General features: G+C 36.9%; 1 protein-coding gene and 1 non-coding gene across 3 annotated transcripts in view; one reads left to right on the top strand and one right to left on the bottom strand.

Moving 5' to 3' along the window:
• Positions 1-12,663: 12,663 nt before the first annotated feature.
• Trnat-cgu (transfer RNA threonine (anticodon CGU)) lies at positions 12,664-12,735 on the bottom strand. Its single transcript has one exon. It is a non-coding gene; the product is annotated as a tRNA-Thr (tRNA).
• Positions 12,736-18,053: 5,318 nt separating this feature from the next.
• LOC134657442 (ABC transporter G family member 20-like) overlaps positions 18,054-23,609 on the top strand; it is a 30,329-nt gene continuing 24,773 nt past the window's right edge. Inside the window, exon 1 of one of the 2 annotated variants that reach the window (XM_063512996.1) lies at positions 18,054-18,207. In XM_063512996.1, coding sequence (XP_063369066.1) covers positions 18,086-18,207 — 122 coding nt within the window. In that variant the 5' untranslated portion in view covers positions 18,054-18,085. Of the gene's footprint in view, positions 18,341-23,609 lie in introns of both variants that reach the window. The other variant, XM_063512997.1, reaches the window with a different exon arrangement.

The following is a 23,609-nucleotide window of genomic DNA, read 5'->3' as shown; positions in this document are numbered from 1 at the left end:
AATTTACGCTGTAATTTACTAGAATATAAGTTGTCACGTGCCTCTCTCTGTGTAACTTGTAAACGATACTTTAGTTCTTTTGGATAATCATCATAGTTATAAAGCGGGTCTATGGATGTGACTAAGTTATTTGGTAAATTACATTGCTTACCGTAGACCAATTCGAAAGGGGTGAACTGCGTTTCCGAGTGCACTGACGTATTATAAGCGAAACTCCAAAAGGGAAGCCATTCACTCCAAGCCTCGGGGTGATTGTCGGTCTGTATGCGTAGAAATGCACCTAAATGTTTGTGTGAATTTTCCAGAGATCCAATAGATTGGTGATGATAAGCGGTAGAGTTAATTTGATTAATATTTAAAATTTTACATACCTCTTTCATAGTTGTGGAGATAAATTCTGTGCCTCTGTCAGTTGCTATGGTGTTTGGTATGCCATGTTGAAGTATGAAATTGTTTACAAAACATTTTGCAACCTCTGTAGAAGTTTTAGAAACAAGGGGATATGCACAAACGTATTTGGATAGTTCGCATTGTAAAGTTAGAATATATGAATGATTATAATTATCCTTATCTAGAGGGCCCACTATGTCTAAGAATATTTTTTCAAACGCAGAGTGCGCTGTTGACGTCACGACCATAGGTTCTTTTATCTGAACCGTATATTTTTGGCGCTGGCACTTTTCACACTTACTTACGAATTCTTTAATATCGTTTTCAAGGCCAGGCCAGTAATAGTACTTTTTCAAATTGTTATACATTCTCCTTATACCCGCGTGGCCACTCGTGGGTAAAAGGTGAAAATCATTAAGTATGACTCTTTTATCGTCTTTGTCATATATTCGCTTTACTTCATTTAATATATGTAGTTGTGGTCCGGACCAATCCACCATATTTTGTATTTCGCTAACTAATTTCTCGACAAATATATTATTATATTTATTTTTAATGAAATATATGTCTTCAACTTTTATTTTCTTACATAACTCACTAAGTTCTCTCACAAAAGCGGCTCGCGTCAGTTGTGATTGAGATACTTGTTTAATATAAATTGTCTTTCTTTCCTGGCTATAACATAATGTTTTACTCTCGTGATTAATTCGTTTTTCTCTTTTTAACCTATCTATACTTTTTATATCTAGAAATCTCAATTCTACGGAATCCTTCGGTTTGCTATGTGTTGCTACAACTCTTGGTTGATCAGACCTGTCGTCAGTAGAAACCATATCAACCGGGGATACCGCATCCATCCTTCTTTTCTGCGCTCTAGTCATCACGTTAATTACATGTTCATTCATTTCTTTCAATTCCTCTGACGTAATGCGTATCCGGGACAATGCGTCTGCAGCCACGTTGTCCTTGCCTTTCACATATTCAACCACGTAATCGTACTCTTCTAATGCCATTCTAAATTTTAATAATCTACTCGAGGGATCTTTCATATTGAATAAGTACACGAGAGGTTTATGATCGGTACATATTTTAAATTTACGCCCGTACAGATATGGCCTAAAATGTTTAACTGCCCAAACCACGGCGAGCAATTCCTTTTCCACTGTAGGGTATTGAATTTCTGCTTTATTTAAGCTCCTACTTGCGTAAGCTATGGGTAATCTATTTGAATTAGACATAATTGCACCTATTGAAAATTTGGAAGCATCTGTTTGTATAATATATTCATTTTCCTCTGAAAAATCAGGATATTGTAAAACTGGTGGTGATACCATGCAGTCTTTGAGGCATTCGAATGCTTTTTGACAGTTATCATCCCATTGAAACTTAATATTTTTTCTACATAACAAATTCAAGTAATAAGCTTTTTCGGCAAAATTTGGAATGAATTTTCGGTAATAATTTGCGAAAGCTACAAAACGTTTCACCTCGTCTGTGCTTTTAGGAACTGGATAATTCTTCATAATTTCAATTTTAGCTGGATCTGGCAACACTCCATTACCTGATACGACATGTCCTAAATAAAGTATATCTTTTCGCAAAAAATCACATTTTTCCGGATTCAATTTTAAATTTACGCTTCTAAGTCTTTCAAAAACATCCTGTAAATTTTTGTTGTGTTCATTTAAATTACGGCCGAAAATTATGAGATCATCTAGGTAAACAAAACATTTTTGATAAGTTAATCCAGCCATTGCCATGGTCATCATCCTGGAAAATGAATTCGGACTAGTTTTACACCCTTGAGGCATGCGAGTCATTTGCCATCTACCCCCACAGAAAGCTGTATATTTTCTACTGTCTGGCTCTAACTCAACGTTGTAATAACCCTGATTTAAGTCTAAATGGGTAAAGTAAATACTACCGGATAACGAATCTAAAATCTCTGTAATATTGGGAAGCGGGAATTTATCATCTGTAATACAATCATTAAGTTTACGGTAGTCCACTACTAATCGCCATTTCTTGTTTCCACTGCTATCCGATTTTTTAGGCACTAGTAATATTGGGCTTGACCACTCGCTTCTGCACGGCTCTATAATACCTTGTTCCAACATACTATCTAACTGTCTTTGTACTTCACCTTGTTGGGAATATGGCAGCCTATACGGTTTAGAGTACACTGGTTGTACATCCTGTTTTAAAGTAATTTTATGCTTATAAATGTTCGTTGTCGTTAATTTGTCCCCTGGCAAATAAAAAATATCGCAGTATTTAGCACACAATTTCTCAATAGAAATTTGTTCCTCTCTATTTAAGTGACTAATTTTTAAATAAGAAAACATCTTTTTAACCCGTTCCGCATTTTTATGCGTTTCGCCAAACATACATACATCGTAATCACTTGCTTTGTGAATAGTCGGGTTTAATTTGTTAATAGTCAAATCATTTTCAGTCGTATTAAGCAAACGAATAGGTATCTTTCCATTATTAGGTTTCACTAATGCACTAGCCATAAACAATCCGGGTTGAATCTCATTCGCGCACACCACACATTCCTCTTCCATATTCGTATTTATGTAACGTATAGATTCCGACCTAGCCGGTACCGTCAAACGGTTGCTATCCTCTATAAATAGCGGTAATATTATTTTATAATCTAAGCCATTCCTTAAAGTCAAAGTGCTATCATAGTAGTCTATAGTTGACGTGTACTTTCTGAAAAAGTCATGTCCTAAGATGCCGCCAGCCGTACATGGCAAAGAATTGAAAACATAAAACTTTTGATTAAGGCTATGATCTCCATAATTAAGGTCTAAGTAAACATATCCGATAGGTTGGACTTTGCCGCCCAATCCGCTGACTACTACATTATCGTTATGGATTGGAATATTCTGATTATGTATGTACTTATATTTTATAGCACATATGGTAGAACCCGTATCAATTAAATATTGAGTCGAAATACCGTTACCAAAAGATAATTCTACATAACTATGTTTCTTATTGCTGTTAATTAAAATATATTCTTCAGTCACGAAAAAACTGATTCTCGTTACTATTCGACACGTTACTATCCGTCATTACATGTACTTGCTGTTGACTGCGTATCCCATTGTTCCTAGCTCTGTTGGAATAGAATTGGGACCTACCTCTATTCTGCTGGTAAGGCCTCGTTGCTCCTCGGGCAGCCGCAGGTTGGAAGCCACGTCCCGTGCCTCGCTGTCGGCTACTGAACCCGTACCTTGCCGGTTGATGGCCGCGTGTTGAGTACGACCTTCCACGGTGTCCCCTAGAGTATGAGGATGATGGGCCTCTGAAATATCTCGAATTATAATTATGATTACGTGCCATTGTCAAAATCCCTTCAGACGTACTTGGAGTGGACCGGTCGTAATCTATGGCAGCTTGAACTGCATCTTTTAGGGTGGTAAAATTCCGCGCAGCGATTATAGTGCTGAGTCTGCGATTTCGCAGCCCATCAGCGAAGCTCTGAATAGCCTGGCGTTCATTTAAGGGTCGCAATACCTTATAATTATCGGCATTATCACCCGCCTGCGACAAAGTAAGATCGACAAACATTTCTGCTAATTGTTTACCATAGTCATCGATAGACATTTCGTTTTGTTTTAAACTTAAAAGTTGTTTTTGTAAACATGGCACTGACTTTTTTGGTAAAAGCTCATTTTTCATATCCGTGATTAAAGCGTCAACGGTAGTATATTCTGGTAGCAGCTTTAGTTTAGCTGACTGAGAAAGCCTACTTTTTAAGACGAAGGTTACCAGTTTCATTTTTGAATCGTTATCGAGAAGTGATTGATAATACTCAATACCGTCAATTAAATTCTGAATTTCATTAATATCATCTTTCATTACTGGTAATAAACTCAAAGCCGTTTTTAAGTTAAACTTCTCCATCTCGGACATATTAGTATCACTACACAATTCTAAAATTTCTGCATACAATGCATCAAACTGGCTACAAAATTTCTTTATAGTTATAAGATCGTCGTTTTTTATGCTCTCTTCAATTTCTTCTAAACTATCCAAAAAAGTAGAATAATCAGCATGCACAGCTTGTGCTTCAATCGACTTATTTTTAACAATTTGTCCTACTCTTCTCTTAGGACCGATTTTAATTAAATATTGTCTTATAACAGTTAGCTGCTTAATTAAATCTAATAATTCATCTGCCATACTAATTCATAATTAAAATTAAAACATATATTCGCCTTAAGCTATTGCTACGTGATATGCTAATTATAAACCAATTAAGTTCTAATCTTACTCATTGTCCGGTGAGTAGGTACAGACGGCTACACATGGCACAAACGGTTACAACGCGCACTACACTTTACACTGCACTTTTTATTTCGACGCTTTTGTTCATTGAGCTGTCTATAGTCCGTATTCCGCTACAAAAGTTCAAACACGCACGTAGTTAAACCTCGTTTTCCGATTTCGGCGTCCGGCGAAAAATCGAGCTCCTCAATGCGTGCCCGCGAATCTCCTCACGTATCCACCTTTTGTGGCATCTTCTATAAAAGTAGTATGCAGCACCCAAGCATATGATACCAAAGATGCATACCACCACGACGAGCAGAATATTTGTGGTATTTATACTCTTAACCACCTCGGCGCTGTTGCTGGAGCCCCCGGCAGCATTCTGGGCTATAACGACCTCTTCTTTTGCTTGAGAAGACCCCATCTTCGTTCCGCACTTATAATTTCATATTTGAAATGAGTCCCATGTTGAGCACCGTCTTTAATTTTGTTTTTCACAGCCAAAGATTTAGTCCTTGATAAATAAATGTAACACTCGCGCGCGGTAGTCACGGTCGCGGACGTCGCGATAGGCAGCGCGCAAAGCGCTGCGATGGCAGGATCGCCATATGAGAATGGATGTCGGGAGGTGTATTGACACAACCAGATTCTAAATAAGACTACACTTTATTCATAAAGATCATTGATTATATAGCACTGAAATACACGTATATAAGCATCTATAGTTCTATACACTACAGTGATATCATAGACATACTACCTGTTGGTACACACCAAACAGCTAATACCGAAGACGAAGAAGAGGAAGAAGAAAGCATTTATTAGCACAGTAACATAACATAACCTTAAAACTAACAAAGAGTACACAAAAGGAAAAGTTTCGCTAAATGGTCCTAGGTGTCACGGTATGCGCCACATGGCACGTTCTGCAGCGCTGATTTTCAGTAAGGACCAGTGGATGGACTAGGTGGCACTCGGTAAAGGATTAAAAGGATACAATGTACAAAAATAAGGGAAAACTTAAATAAAATTAAAATTAACAATCAAATCAAATTACTAAAAGAAAATTACAGCGCGTGATCCGTGCTCGATTCTGCTTTACCCATAAGTACCAGGCGTGGCTCACTCCGCGATTTCATCGCTTTGCTACAGGTAGCTAAAAGTACATCCGTATCACACCAATTTTGGTGGCTAGCCATAAGCCACGCGTGGCGCTCTCGCCACCTAGCGGCCATATCTGTGCTGATCGTAACAGACGCGTTTTGTTAGAGAGCGAGTCTTCTGTACCTAGTACTATTATTTGTTGTGTGCCCATACCACCAAGAACATTCAATTGTAGACCCATTGTGAGCGATCAAGTTTTCATATACCTAAACAGTGTGACATAAATCATCTAGTGTAGATGTAACATACATGTAACGTGTGACATCATATTCACAATCTGTATCAAGTGCGCGAGTTCCTCTTCCCGGGCCATTTTGAAAGCGGCCATCTTAACTGTTACGTCAAGGTGTAAAAACTATGTTATATGTGTGTGTACGTATGTGCATAACTTGAGACATTACAGATACACTGGGTGTGGCCTGAAAAGTGACTGATTTATAAAGGTAAGGGACTTCTAAGATCATCACTAACTACGAAGCGAAGCTACGAGTAAGCATATATCTTATTACAAAAAAATAGAACGGGACATTATCGCTCCAATGATTCGAGAATATTACCCATGTGACAAGACACTCTCGGGTTTTGTACACATGTTTACACAAACGTATCTACCGCGATATAGTTTCATTGATTTTACCTTAAATTCCGTCTTCGTGTTTTGCTTTTTTCTTTTTCCGTGACCACAGCTGGTGCAACTCAGCTGCAACGTCGGAATTTAAGGTAAAAACAATGAAACTATATCGCGGTAGACCGGTTTGTGTACTTAAATATGTATTACCCGTGTGATCCCGGAGAAATACCAGCAAAAAATAGAGAACCCTAACTTTGCGCAGACTTTGATGTCATATTTCCATAGAAATTTGACGTTTATGATGACACCTCCACACTTCGTCATTATAAGTTCAGTGCACAGTTAACTTTTGGTCCGACTCTATGTATGGTAGGACCATAGGACAGATTGGGTTATTGCAACCACATACATTAGGCCTTAATAAAATTTTGACTGTTTTAAGTCAAAAATATGCATAAGTACTTATTTGGACATTCAGCAGTTATCGTCAGAAATTCCTGCCAGGAATCCGTGTCGGATATAAACTATATCGCACTCTGTACGGATATGATGGTCGTTCTTGTCTACGTGACAGCGTGATAAAACGGTGTCCGTCACTTTCTTTCCCACGGTGTTAAACAGTGACAGTTATTTTATCACGTGGATAAAGATGGATAAAGCTATCCATAATAGGCTGGCTGAAATGAATACGAACATCACTTTCGCCGGCGCCTCGTCACGCACTGTCTCGAATAGCGGTTATACCGTTATTTGTGCGAAATATCTCTCGAGGTTCGTCCAGATCTAGCGAATACCCCGCGATTACACATATTTGCTTCAGATTGCGCGCCTGATTAGCGCAACTCGTGCAAGACTCGCATAAAGCGCGCAATCTACAGTAAACACACGGACGCACTCGTAGCAGTTTTAATACATTTTGACCAGTATCTTGACTCATCTTCTTACTATCTTGTTCATCTTTAAGCTTTGCATTTCAGACTTTATTGCGGGCCAAGCATTATCAGTTATCAGAAGGAATTACATTAATAATGTTGTTATGTATTTCTTCTTTTCTATTGCAATTTTAACATTATTTTATGTTATTCCAATGACTACACTCATCACCTTTTAGTGTTTGTTCTTCTCTCATTTTCTGAAATGTTAGCTGGAAGAGATCCCTATTACGGATAAGTTCGCCTTTGTACAATACACTTACATCTTTTACTCTGTTGTTTCTGTTTTGTGTAAACTTGTTTATGTGCAATAAAGTGACATACATACATACACACTGTCAACAGTAATGTCCAAATAGTAAGTATTACTTCGAAGTATTTTCAGTCTTATACCTTCTGATAGTATCTAGTCCGCATCTTATGTAGATATAGTTACTAATGAAGCAAATTATAATTAAGTAAAATTATTTAATGATCAAATGATATCGGCATTATTGCTTACATTGAGTATTTAATTTTAAATTACTTAATTAACCTGAACTGAAAAATCCTTAGTCCATTTGCAGACATTAAAATAAAAGCCAAGTGCAAAATAAAAGCCAAACAACGCATAATTCAGGGTTCCGTGCTACAAATACAAAACGTATAACGTTACGGGTCACATTTGAAAAAAGTAGTGGCTAATTATTATTTTTTTTATTGACAGTTTGAAACACAGAAGAGTGGGAGACAAATTATTTTAGTAAAAATTTAAATTATTGAAATTTCCAAAGTGAGGAACCGATTTCAGTGCGATTTCATTTGATAGTCTTGTCTGCAAGATGGTTCTTAAATATAAGTAGAAATTAAAAGCTGGTGTGTCCAAGATCTTTGAGCTCAATTAGAACTATATAGCTGAGTGAGATTAATTTTTTTTATTAATTCATTATTGCCATGTGGGTTTAAGGATTTGGGTTTAAACGTGGTTTAAACATTTGTATTAGGTACTCATAAAGAACAATAGTTCACTTACAGTGAGCTTAAACTATAAAAATTTCATACTTGGTTTATAATTACATCCGTTACATCCAGCTTGTCGATGACACTTAATAGGTACCTATAGGTACATACATTATCACTAATGTATTGTTTTAACTTGGTTACGGAACCCTAGAAAATTTGTCCATAGCCATACTTTTTATCTCGATAACTGAGGCAACGCTCCGACGTAACGCCACGTAACGTGGGTCACCGGACCGGTCCGGATTGGGGTCAAGCAACGGGGCTATAGGGTCAAAATCCTGGCCTGGCCCGGAATGTACGTGAAATGAAAGTGAACATATCCCGATATAATTTATGGATAAACTTACTTAAGTTAGGTTAAGTATGAATTAAGGCAGGGGTTTTCAAAGTGGGGGGCGCCACCACATTTTAAGAGGGCCTCGGGAAATTTAAACACGATTACCTAATAGTTCTCTGTTTCCTTGCATCGAAGCGAAGGGGGGCGTGGGAACTTCATTTTAGGCAGCGGGGGGGCGTGCCTAAAAAAAGTTTGGGGACCCCTGTTAGTTTCGTCACAAAACGTTAATTTTTTGTGACGAAACGAAACTAATGGCGCGGCGAAACTAATCACGGTTTTGTCCAATGACCAATTTGGTGTTTGACATTTATTAATCAGTTTTGTGACGATCTCTTAACATGGTTCAAGCTATCGATTTGTCGGATCGATTAGGGGTCAAGCAACGGGGCTTTAGGGTCAAAATCCTGGCCTGGCCCGAAATTTAAAATTTTGTTGCCAGTTTAGTGATTATCTCTAACTATTTATCGTTGATAATGCTAAGTAAGATAATGCGACCGGCCGAATTGGGGTCGTGGCAACAGGGCTTTAGAGTCAATAAGTATGTACCTAGATGAGATGAAAGTGAAGCTATCCCAATATGCGGCATTTTGGTTTTTACTCGCGCCTTAAAATTAAACTTAATTTAGTCTGATAGGTAGGTACTATAATTCTCCATATTGTCCGATTATCCCAATATTTGAATTAACTAATTACCGTCAATAAAGCATAGAAATCATAATTATTTTCCTTTACAATACTTAGTACAAAATAATGAATTATCTAACTGTAAAAGCTAGTCAGTACAGTACCCACTTAGGGATTCGATAGTCGGTTACCTTGGCAGAGATACCGGACGGTTAAATTTCCTATAAGATTATATAATGCTTCGAATACACGCCAACGTCTGATGAAACCTAATACTTGATAGGTTATTGTCCTTATTGAGTAGGACGAAAGAGAATAAATACTATAAAGGGGTCCTGTCCTAGTAAATTATGTAGTCACAGTAAATTTACTGCCATCTATCAACACACGATTAAAACTCAAAATTTCCGGGGCGCGTTTTTTCCAAAGTTTATTCATCTTATACGTAGTTGCATATGTCTTTGGTAGGACGGATTTGACCATAACCAGGTAGCATACCATTTGTATTATATAGTAACACGGGCGATTTTTCCGCAACTCGACGACTAGCGCCTATTTTGCGTGTCGAGAGTGGGGTAGCTAGTTCCATGTAGAGTTAACTTGATGCGACTCTACAGCGCGCGAGCAATGCCGCGCGAGCGGTGCATTTGCCAAATTCATGTCAAATGGCACTCAAATTAATTACCTTTACTAATACATACGATTAAAATTACACGTTAAATAGCACTTCACAACCTAGGCACAGATTATATAACAGACCTAGGTTTCATGGACGAAAAAACTAAAACGAATAATACTTACGCGCGTCCTCGTCCTACTGTGAGTAGTATTTAACTATTTACCTTTCAATTTCAGCTAAAACTGGAACTTATAATAATTACAATTATGTCAAACTATTCTAAGTATCAGTAATTACTCAAATAAAACATAATAAGCATGTAGTTTATTATTAAATCATTTCAGCTGGAAATAACGGTGATTATAGAAAATACTAGTATTAGGTAGGTACTAACTAATCCAGAGCGGTTTTAAACCCCACTCTTCATAATGTACCTACGTTAGTATACATAATACATCAATACGTTTTTCACAAACATCCAGAGTTGATCATCGTTGATTTTTTCATTATGTTTGACATCTGCATATACAATTTATTTGTTCTCCTAATGTAATGTTCTATTCATAGCGCGCAATATATACGTTATGATTTTGGTCTTCAAATGTTCTGACCTTCTGACAAAGAATAACAATAGATTATTTCGTGATTGTAATTCAAGATGGCTTCTCGTGCCTAATTCAGAATGTGATCAGATATAAAAATAAATCGATTTGAAATATTATAAAACACATTATAGATATTATAGTAGGTACTACATACCAGGGATGTTGCGGATGCAGATTTTTTGACATCCGCGGATGCGGATGCGGATGCGGATATTTAAAGGCTCACATCCGCGGAAGCGGATGCGGATGCGGATGTCAAGATTAGGTACTTTGAAAACGTCAAATATTACATTTTTAGTATTTTTTTATTAAAATTAAAAACGAAACGTTTAGTATTTGAGCAAGAATATAGGTGCGGTATATTTAATAAACAGTAACTTGGCTGACTTTTCTGGATCTAGACGATTTCGTTATAGGTAATGACGAAATTACCTAGTACTTACGCCGCCGCTAAGACGTTCCTGTACCCACTTGTTCGACATCCGCATCCGCATAAGCTCCGCATCGATTTTATGCGGATGCGGATGCAGATTCGGATGTTGAAAATCATGCGGAAGTTCCGCGGTTGCGGATGCGGATGCGGAGGTTCGCAGCATCCCTGCTACATACATATTATTTTTTATAAGATTTTCACATAATTACTACGCAATCGTAGTAATTATGTACCTTTAACCCAGGCCAATGCCTGGGTAAGGTAAATGACAAACTGATAAACTAGAAATAACAAAAAACATCGTACTGTTGTGTTTTAATTACGATTAAAACTTGTTAAAGTTATGCGACTTGTGCGTTTTACAGCTACCTCATAAGTCATGAGTAAAGTTTTAAAATAAAATGAAAAAAATTGACTCTTAACTAGCTTTGAGCATGCGGTGCACTGTGCACTAAATAAACTGTGTGTAAACCTAATATATATAGTCGAAACTCTAGGTCCATGGGGTCCCAGCGCGCGTAAGTTGTTCGCAGAAATCGCGAAGCGTCTGGTTGACGTAACTGGTGACCGAAGCGCTGGCGGCTACCTCGCACAACGTATCAGCATTGCGATACAGCGAGGAAATGTCGCCAGCATCCTTGGTACAATGCCTCAAGGGTCTATTTTAGATTCAAGCTACTTTTTAATTTATTTTAGTAATTCCACTGTACATATCTTGTTTGTAAATAAATGATTATTAATTCATATATGTATTTATATTTGTATTTGATGGCGATTTGATAGAGCTGTCAGACAATAAATACTGTAGTTCGAATTATGCCGTGAGTATTGTTGGAATTTTATTACCTTTGTGGGGGGGGGGAGTCAAAAATAGGCCAAATATGATCACATGGTTTCTGGACGACCTCTTTTTTTTGCATAAAATTCTCTAATGTTTATTTTTTCAATAGCTTAGGTAATTTCTATTTGTATATAGACTGGGAAGTATAGACACCGCATGTAACACACGCAGTCGAGCATAGTCTCTCATTAGGTGTTCCTATAAGTAATCAATGTTATGCAAGCGTCATCGGATGACAGTCCGTCGCTGATGTAACCGAATGGACAGTCGGAGACAAAAGTCATTGATAGCTTGCATTGGTTTTATCAAAGAATCACTACATAGTGTTTGCGCCCTTTTGGCGCTATTAAAATAAAACAAAGGTTTAAACAAATTACCATTTTTAATGGTTTTAGATGAGTACAATATATAAGTTCTTTGTCTAGGACACGCGCGATGGGTACGGGTGGTTAGAATGCAAGAGAACGATGCTTGCGGCGCGCTGCCTGGAGATGCGTTGCATAGGCGAAACTCTGGCGCCAGCATCGCGCTTTCTGGTTGGCCGCTGACCTTGCCGTGCATGTTGGCATCCTGGAGCTGCAGAGCTGCGTTGCCACACATCATTGGTTGGCTCGAAGGTGGCGGTACTGCCAACAGCGCTAACACATAGTATAAAACAAAGTCGCTTCCCGCTGTCTGTCCCTATGTATGCTTAGATCTTTAAAACTACACAACGGATTTTGATGCGTTTTTTTTAAATAGATAGAGTGATTCAAGAGGAATGTTTATGTATAATTTGTTAACACGTGCGAAGCCTCCGGGTCGCTAGTAGAGTATAATCTGAAATAACATACATAAAGAAAAAGTGACCAAGTCCACCGGTGGCCGAGGCGGGAATTGAACCCGCGTCTTGAGCTTACGCGGCTAACGTCCTCACCACTAGACCACCCGGCCACGAAAAAAATAATAGAATATTGAAGAAGTATTTGGAATCCTCTTAAAGGGACAGTTTCACCAAACACAATTAATTTTGGCAGTCCAATACACATGAATTACTTATAAATATATACCTATCTAAAGAAAGATAAAAGACCCAGATTTTGTTTTATGTAAGATTCAACTATGTAAAAAAGACATAAATAAATAGAGATCAAAAATCACCTCGAAAAGGCCGTGTATTTTTTACATTATAACTTTTTTCGAATATTAGGTACATGGAATTATGCAAAACGGAGACAGCAAATTACGTTTAATTATATTGTAAGTAATTCAGCATTCAATAAGCTTTCAACCCATATATATATGAATAATAAGGCATCTGAACCTATAATAGTTATATCAGTCAAAATCTTTGTAACAGAACTTATTACCTGAAGTATCGATAAAGGTCATTGACTTGCAATGACACCTACTCATGCATGCGCTTGATTGGTCATATTATTACGTTATAACTGTCAAGACACATGTGTCTTCATCATTTGTATGTCATGACACCTGCCACCTATTGCTTCATTTAATATCTTACCTTACAATAGCGATACGCAGCCGCTTTTGTACCCGAGTGTACTCACACTTTTAACTCATTCTCAACCTTACAGTAATAACATAAGGTTCAATTTGACCCATGGTCAAGGTACATCAGTAACTCAATAGCAGATTATGACAAAGGGTCATCTTTCGACATGCCATTCAGTTGCGAATGCATGCAAATACGCATATAATTATAATTGGGGCCAATTGCGTCGTGGCCACTCTTGGTTTTGGCCGAGAGCCTCCGGATTACGTCGAGAGAGAAAAAGCGACTTTTGTGTTGATCTATGATTACTATCTTACACTTACAATCTCACACGCACACGACAGTAGAACCAGGCGTGAATAATTTGGGCATTGCTTTTTTAAACATAGCAAAATGGAACCTGCGAAGGAAGTGCTAAACCTTTAAAAAATTTCAGTCTTTGTGCTAGCATATGTAAGGGAGGAACACAGACAAGACATCCTCTAGACTGAGCATAGTAACGCTACCCCCTCTGCCACAAATATACGGTAGTTTTACTCCATCTTCGAGTCAAGTGTCAGAATCCCGTGCCGTGATTGGTCCGTGTCTTTGAACGGACCAATCACGGCACGGGATTCGCTCACCTTGTCCCGCGCACCCCAGTATTTTTGGCAGCATCGGTTTCATGAAATAATTGCTCTAAACTCCGTCTAGAGGATTCCTAGTCTATGGGGAGGTAATATCAGAATATGTTACCTACTCTTAAGCTCCAATCAGTCGGTTCAAGAACTTGCATGCATCGATACATTATTGCTAACTACAGACTACTATTAATTCAGTCATCGACCAAAAAAAGCAATGTAACTAAAATCATTCAAGTTCTTGAACCGTATACCTAGACAATCATCACCAGAAAAGTGTAAGGTGGATAATTATGTGAGCGAACAGTCACCTGCGATAATATCTTGCATAACTAAATACGCAAAAATGTCTGACACAATTGTATTCATATATCGAGCCATTATACATATTTTCGCTCCTTTCGTTGTGCACGATATTATTGCAGCTGAATGTTATACATCTACATAGTATAAAACAAAGTCGTTTCCCGCTCTGTCTGTCCCTATGTATGCTTAGATCTTTAAAACTACGCAACGGATTTTGACGCGGTTTTTTTAATAGATAGAGTGATTCAAGAGGAAGGTTTATGTATAATTTGTTAACCCGTGCAAAGTCGGGGCGGGTCGCTGGTAAATAATAAATAAATAATTTTATAGGACGTCCTTACACAAAAAATTAAGCCCCACAGTAAGCTCAAGAAGGCTTGTGTTGTGTGTACTTAGACACCGACTAAGCCACGGTCGTCAAAAAAGGATACCAAAGGATATGTTTAACACCCGCCCCTGCTACTAACCTTAAGGGGCCCACAGCTTACCAGTTCGCCGGACGATATCAGCCTGTCAGTTAAACGCAAAAGGTAACAGTTCCGAACAACTGACAGGCTGTTATCGTCCGGCGAACTGGTAATCTGTGGACCCCTTTAACCTTTTCCACGCCGTGTCAAACACAAAAGCTGTCACTCAGACGAACTTTATGTATATGCACGTATTAGGTCGATGTTGCTTTGTGGTCTGTGACCGATTAATCGGTCTTTGGCGTTGCGTTGAACCTAATACGGTGTGGATATATCGCTCATTGGCGTCCAAAAGGTTAAAATGATACCCCACACCTTTTTCGTCAATTCCCATTACGACAAAACCTGACCTATTCCCTTGACCGTCCAATTTCCCCAGCATCCAACTGGGTCGAGCAAGGTTGTTACCAGCGACCTCGGCCGGTCGATGACATAATTGTGAAGTTGGCCCGGTGTCCGGCCATCCGCACGTAATGCATTGCGTCAGTGTTGCCTGCTGCTGCCGACACAGATGGACATATCTGAAGATCTAAGTCCATTTTGTAAGAACTGCATCTTAGCAGCGAGAGATGGTTAATTCTTTAGCGCACACGAAATAGCCAAATGAAGTTCATTGCCCTCAAGCTTGGGAAAAAAATACATAAAAGAAAATACAAAATTCTGGCCTACATTGAGTAAGAAAGGGTTCAGAGTTTAATGTGATGGATTTTTGTAAATTCTAAAACAAAAATGCTGAATATATAAATTTTCTTCATTTGTTTTTTTACCTACCTACCTATATTTAGATAATACGCTAATTTTATGTAAAATCTTGAATTTGTATACCTATAGAAACAATCCGTTATGATATGTACCTAATATCATTGTTTTTCCTTCGGGCCTTTTTCATTTACATATTTTCACGACTTCAACCCTTCTTAAGGTGACAGTCCATTTCCAACCGCAGCTGCACTACTATTCATTTTACTATGGAAATTGACAGTAACAGCGACGCGTTCAGTACCAGTAATGCAGCTGCGGTCAGAAATGGAATGTTACCCTTAGGCTACGTTAATCTCAGATAACTTTTACGAACTTCACGTAAATGATGCATTTTTTACTCTAACCGCCAAAGAAAACTAGTCTAATGTTTAGTATTTAAATTTAATCTGTCATCGTGTCGACACCTGTGGAAAACAACGACTAGCTAGAGCAACGTCTATTGACCTACCACGACAAATACATTAACTAACACATTTATGTATACCTACACAACGTAGATTCAGAGATAAAGTTTTGCGGAAACAAGAGCCCGTTAACGATTTTAGAGCCAAAATGAAAAATTGATAGATTTAGTCGTTGAAATTGTACACCTTTTGTTACGTAATATCTAAATAACAAGTATATTTAGTTTATATTAGCACGTCTTCTCATCTTGCCTTTTAATAATGAGGTCCCGAGCGTGCATCACCGGCAATATATGACGAGAAGGGGCAGTTTTTAAAAATTCATCATAGAATTATAGTGGTAGAAAGTGTTTAAGTATCAAAATTACGTTGAAATTAAGTCGATTTTCACGAAAAATTGTCACTTGTTTTGAAGTAATTTCTGATGAAAATTGATTTTGTCTAACTTTCATTTACTCTTGTTCAATATCATATAACAAAAATGTACCTAGTCTATAAAAGGTGGAGTACAGGATATGTGAAATACAAAATTACCATTTTTAGCAGTCCAAACTTTACGAAATTTACAAATAAGATCGACAAAATCAGTGCTTTACGAGCGTTTACCTAAACGTCCATCAGAAAAAAAATCATTACTAATTTAATGAGTCTGTTTTCAAAAAAATGATCTGTAAAAGTGATAAGAACACATGCTAATAGATACCAGTACTTGTTATTTCTATTACGTAACAAAAGGTGTACAATTTCATCGACTAAATCTATCAATTTTACATTTTTGCGACTAAAATCGATACCGCGGCCTCTTAACTATTTAAGGCCGGTTGCACCAAACCGTCTGTCAACGATATCGTAGTTAGGTAAAATGTGCTTATCAGGTTCTCAATGGAATGACATAAGATTCGTTGGTTGTAGTAGGTACGTGGTGCATCCAGTGCATCCTTAATCTTTTACAGTATTAATTTAGAGCTACCTAATAAAACATTACAGAAATGATCAGATCGAATAAATATTTCTAAGTATTCACATTTCAGGAGCTAGTGTAATATTGTAACATTTCATTCTTTTCATTAAAAAATGCGGAGTCATTCAGCAGATAGATACTTTTAACAAAAAGTTGTTGCAATAGTCGCCCAGAAGTCAGATATTTGGATGTATGATATAACCTACTCAATGAATGGCTGCCATTTGTGGCACACCGCCACAAAGGTCAAGAAGTAAATGTGGTAAAAAAATGTGTCCTTATTTCATAGAGAACTGAATGAAAATAATATCAACAACATTACAACATACATTTCAGCGGCGTTGACTTAAAGGACATTAATTTTGTTGTTGTTATATTTATAAGTTGGTATAAGCCATTCTATTCATCTTGATTCTTTATAAGTTCAAGATCCGTGAATACCTAGTCATAAGGACGCAATTTTCTGTGACAAGTAGTTAAAAAAAAACAATGTCATACAACCGGACGTTCGTAATCACGGTGTACATGCAAATGTATGGTGTCATTCGTGTTGCAGCAATTTAGTACTAATTACTAATTAGCAATTAACAGACGGCGTGGCGTCGCAAGTGGCGATTAAAAAATGACAGATGATGACATGGTTTAAGTGTGATTTCACATGTGACGAGCATTTTGTATTTATGTCTGTGCATCGGAAGCTATATCGCTGGCACAGGCGGTTTCTTTAATCTTTACGAGTAATCTACAAATTATAATGTTCTTACCGAATTCTTCAACCGGTGCAAATTCTACGGGCATGTTATGGTCGCGCTAATCGCATATGAGATGATAATTTTACAGCACACGCAACCGGGTCAAGATAGCAATTAGCTTCACGTCTCTCTTATGCACATAACCAAACTCCAAAGTTCATCATCATCATTTTAGCCTCCTATCGCCCACTGCTGAGCATATAGGCCTCTCTTAGTGTACTCCACTTATCACGTTCCTGGGCTCATCCAGTAGTGCTCCGCGATTTTAACTATTGCCCACAGAGACTATTTTTGTTTTAAAATCTGAGTAGGTTGGTGAAAGACGAAGCGCTACATCATATCATGTGCGCAGTCGCACACCCAATGCTTTACGTCATGGGCAAGAACCGTACAAGCAGTGTGACATCTTTCATAATGCTCTATTGTATTGTTTAGGTATTTTTTCATTCTTCCTTTCATAACACGTTTTTGTTATTGTCCTCAGGTATCCCAAGCATGCGTCACTAAGCACACAAAATGGCGGGGCGGGAGCTCGCGGTGGTGGTGTCCCGGGCGTACAAGTACTATGGGCGGGAGGACAAACCCGACTACAAGCCCGTGCTGCGGCACTTTAACATGACCGTGGAGCGGGGCATCATGTAAGTAACAAACAATATGGCGGGAGCTCGCGGTGGTGGTGTCCCGGGCGTACAAGTACTTTGGGCGGGAGGACAAACCCGACTACAAGCCCGTGCTGCGGCACTTTAACATGGCCGTGGAGCGGGGCATCATGTAAGTAATTAACATAATCTTTAAAAGAAAAAAACGACTTCTCTAACTACTATCATCAGAACTCAGAAAGCTTGTCAAAAATGTGGCTTAAAAACTTAACATGCTTAACAAACATAACGAAGAGGACAAATCACCAAACGTGAACTAAGCGTCGTTAAAGAGTTCCGTTCTGATCATCATCAGCGATTCCACTTCCACAAATGTCACTTTTTTTAATATATATGCTTGATTTGTTGATAAAAACACAAAAATCACTGTATGTATGCCTTTAAGATTTGAGGAGTTCCCTCAATTCCTCATGGATTCCATCATCAGAACTGGGTTTTGAAAAAAACGGGACCAATTTGTATGCATATACATACAAACAAAAACAGAATTTTCAAAATCGATCCAGTAATGACGGAGATATCGAGTAACAAACATTAAGGCCTATACTTCTGTGTTTAATTCTTGTCATACATTGACAGATTTGTCTGGCAAATGTGTCTAACTGACGGGTGGACACATCTGTACGTACGCATATGCCTAACTAGTGCACCAGAAAGAAAACCACAAGGCACTGCTTATCTTTTCTCAAAACGTTTCGTCTTATTTTTAGACCCTCATATTATATAGTTTCCGTCTGAATACCTCCTCCTCTCTAAAGAGCTCACATTTTAAGGACATGATGACTGGCAAATACGAGATCAAAAAATGTATTCCTAAAATCCGACACAACAGCCAGATAGAACGACATTTTATTTACACACAGTTTTTTGCACTCAAAAGTACAGTTAGGAAGTTACATTCGTGATTAGCAGCACCTGTTTGGTGTAGGCACCGTTACTTATTAACATTCGCAGTAAACGGACACACAATAAATCAATGACAGTTGTGTATTGTATGCCTTATTATAAATACCTAGAAAAATAAACATGAGAGATAGAGTTACATAAATACAAGTATATATGTACCTACTAAAATTTTATAGAGCGCAACTCCATCCTTCCTAAAAATACTTGTACTTTAATCTAGTAAAATGGCTGCGATATACCAACAGACAGACGGGCATCACGGGCACGACAAAACTATAAAAAAATGTGCTTCCAACAGTTTATGTCAATCTTGTGCTTCCAAAAGTGTTACAACATGATAGTAGCACTAGCACTGGTATACTTTAAGTAGCACTGGTATACTTTAAATCAGCGCATTATAAAAATAATTTAAAATTTTGTAATTTTGAAGGCAATCCTGGGGCTATAGGCACATTTTATGGTTTCATTTTGTCCGGAATGAAACCCTAAAAAATACCCTATTTTAAGGTTATGCTAAGGCGAATTCTCTGTAAACTAAGGGCATAGCAATCCACTTGAACATGACCGTTTATTTCATAAGAATATGCAACGAGGGAAAAGCGGTATTACATACAATATGTTCCTTATACAGTTCGTTTTAATTTCAATCTTAAACATATTGCAATAAAGGCTATATTACTTGTGTAGTTTTTTTCATTTATGGCGCTTTAATGCCAAAGTTTTATCTGAAACACTGGAACTGGATTCGATTAAGTTCAACGGTTGCTTATGACAAATAAATACGAGTTTAAGTTTTATACATATTTTTCTTCAATATGTTTACCTAATAACCTGAAAAACAGATTTATTGAATTACGTTGACCAATACTTTTTATTATTTTTACTTATTTAATCACTACATAGTATAAAATAAAGTCGCTTCCCGCTGTCTGTCTGTCCTCATGTATGCTTAGATCTTTAAAACTACGCAACGGATTTTGATGCGGTTTTTTTTAATAGATAGAGTAATTCAAGAGTAAGGTCTATGTATAATTTGTTAAGCCGTGCGAAGCCGGGGCGGGTCGCTAGTACAATAAAAAACCCGATGGCTTTCTTTTCGGGTTATATTCAATATCACAATAAGTATCTTATGTTATGATTATTTTAAACTAGCTGTTGCCCGCGACTTCGTACGCGTGGATTTGTATATTGGTGGTTATATATTCTACATTAGCTTAGAACATTATGCAGCAAAAGATCGCAGTAGGACGGTTAATCATTTGTTAATTATTAATATTACAACGCATGATACTTGTCTTTCACAACCTACGAAGCTTTAAGCCCCTAACTGAATAAAATTGTTCTCGGTATAATCCCTCTCAACCAGAAGATTTTCATGTCCTCTATTTAATAAAACCTACTACTTAACTACCTATTTACGAAGTTTGAAGTTCCTAGCTTTAAATAAAATTTGAACCCTATACAAACTTTCAACCCCTTTTTAACCATTATAGGGGATGAATTTTTAAAAACGCTGAAATTACTTTTCTTGTATTTTAATAATATGCCCATATACAAAGTTTACAACGATTCAAGTCCCGCACTCAAATGAATGTTTGACCTCCATACAAATCTTCAACCCCTTTTTCACCACCATGGGGATGAATTATCAAAAACTCTGAAATTAGTTTTCTTCTCTTTTGATGAAATACCTTTTTACGAAGTTTCAAGTTTGTTTGCAACTTTACAAACTTTCAACCCCCTTTCGACCCTTTAAGAGATGAATTTTAAAAACGCTGAATTTACATTTCTCGTATTTTAATAAAATGCCATTTTACAAAGATTCAAGCCCCGCACTCACAAAAATGTTTGATCTCCATACAAATTTTTTACCCTTTTTCACCACTTTGAGAGATGAATTTTCAAAAACGCTGAAATAAGTTTTCTTCTCTTTTAATAAAATACCTTTTTAAGAAGTCTCGAGATCCTAGCTTAAAATAAAATGTGAACCCCATAAAAACTTTCAACCCCTTTTTAACCCTTTTAAGGGATGTACTTTTAAAAACGCTGAAATTACTTTTCTTGTATTCTAATAAATGCCTCTGTACAAAAATTCAAGCCCCGCACTCACAAAAATATCTGATCTCCATACAAACTTTCAACCACTTTTTCACCACCTTCAGATATGAATTTTCAAAAACGCTGAAATAAGTTTTTTTCAGTTTTAATTTAATACCTTTTTACGAAGTTTCAAGTTCATAGCTTAAAATAAGATTTGAAACCCGTACAAACTTTCAACCCCTTTTTAACCCTGTAAGGGGATGAATTTTACAAAACGCTAAAACAACTTTTCCTGTCTTCTAATAATATCCCCAAATCCAAAGATTCAAGTCCCGCGCTCGACAAAATGTTTGATATCAATACAAACTTTCAACCCCTTTTTCACCACCTTACAGGATGAATTTTCAAAAACGCTGAAATTAGTTTTCTTGTATTTTAATTTAATACCTTTTTACGAAGTTTCAAGTTCCTAGCTTAAAATAAAATTTGATACCCGTATAAATTTTCAACCCCTTTTTAACCCTGTTAGGGGATAAATTTTACAAAACGCTGAAATTACTTTTCCTGTCTTCTAATAATATCCTCAAATACAAAGACTCAAGTCCCGCGCTCGAAAAAATGTTTGATATCAATACAAACTTTCAACCCCTTTTTCATCATCTTACAGGATGAATTTTCAAAAACGCTGAAATTAGTTTTCTTGTATTTTAATTTAATACCTTTTTACGAAGTTTCAAGTTCCTAGCTTAAAATAAAATTTGATACCCGTACAAACTTTCAACCCCTTTTTAACCCTGTTAGGGGATGAATTTTACAAAACGCTGAAATTACTTTTCCTGTCTTCTAATAATATCACCAAATACAAAGACTCAAGTCCCGCGCTCGAAAAAATATTTGATATCCATACAAATTTTCAACCCCTTTTTCACCACCTTAGGGGATGAATTTTCAAAAACGCTGAAATTAATTTTCTTGTATTTTAATTTAATAACTTTTTACAAAGTTTCAAGTTCCTAGCTTAAAATAAAATTTGAACCCTATACGAACTTTCAACCCCTTTTTAACCCTATTAGGGGATGAATTTTACAAAACGCTGAAATTACTTTTCTTGTCTTCTAATAATATCCCCAAATGCAAAGATTCAAGTCCCGCGCTCGAAAAAATATTTGATATTCATACAAACTTTCAACCCCTTTTTCACCACCTTAGGAGATGAATTTTCAAAAACGCTGAAATTAGTTTTCTTGCATATTAAAAATATATCTTTTTACGAAGTTTCAAGTTCTTAGCTTAAAATTAAATTTGAACCCTATACAAATTTTCAACCCTTTTTTAACCCTGTTAGGGGATGAATTTTACAAAACGCTGAAATTACTTTTCCTGTCTTCTAATAATATCGCCAAATGCAAAGATTCAAGTCCCGCGCTCGAAAAAATATTTGATATCCATACAAACTTTCAACCCCTTTTTCACCACCTTAGGGGATGAATTTTCAAAAACGCTGAAATTAGTTTTCTTGTATTTTAATTTAACACCTTTTTGCAAAGTTTCAAGTTCCTAGATCAAAATAAAATTTGCACCCCAAGACGAACTTTCATCCCCTTTTTAACCCCCTTAGGGGTTGAATTTCCAAAAACGTTGCTATTACTTTTTTTTTGTAATCGGCTATTATGCCTTTCTAAGAAGTTTCAAAGCATTTGTAATGGATTCAAACTTTCAACCCCTTTTTAACCCTGTTAGGGGATGAATTTTCAAAAACGCTGAAATTACTTTTCCTGTCTTATAATAATATCCCCACATGCAAAGTTTCAAGTCCCACACACCCAAAAATATTTGATCACTATACAAAATTTTAACCCCTTTTTCACCACCTTGGGGGATGAATTTTCAAAAACGCTGAAATTAGTTTTCTTGTTTTTTAATATAATACATTTTTACAAAGTTTCAAATTCTTAGCTTAAAATAAAACTTGTTCCCCATACAACCTTTCATCCCCTTTTTAACCCCCTTAGGGGTTGAATTTTTCAAAATCGCTTCTTATCTCTTGTACACTTTATAAATGCAACCTAGTGTGCAAATTTCAACATTCTATCTTTTGTAGTTTCGGCTCTGCGTTGATGAATCAGTCAGTCAGTCAGTCAGTCAGTCAGTCAGGACACTTGCATTTATATATATAGATTTAGATTTTTAGAACGAATTGAGTTATGGGTTATAACTTACATCTTATAAGTAGATAACGCAAATTAACAATGCTATTTATCCAAGTTATAGTTTGTGCCTGGCAGATGATTTTACAAGAATTAGAGAATTAAGTCAATATTTATGTAGCTACGCCGCCCAATCGTGTGATGTTTGTTGACAAAGTAGACTATTCAATATGGATGGGGGCCATACAACTCCATCTACTTCAAATAGTTTGCGGCTTCAATATTCCG

The sequence above is a fragment of the Cydia amplana genome, chromosome 20, assembly GCF_948474715.1.
Source record: "Cydia amplana chromosome 20, ilCydAmpl1.1, whole genome shotgun sequence".
NCBI lineage: Eukaryota > Metazoa > Arthropoda > Insecta > Lepidoptera > Tortricidae > Cydia > Cydia amplana.
The sequence above is the reverse complement of the archived record's forward strand: the minus strand, read 5'-3'. Positions and strand labels throughout refer to the sequence as shown.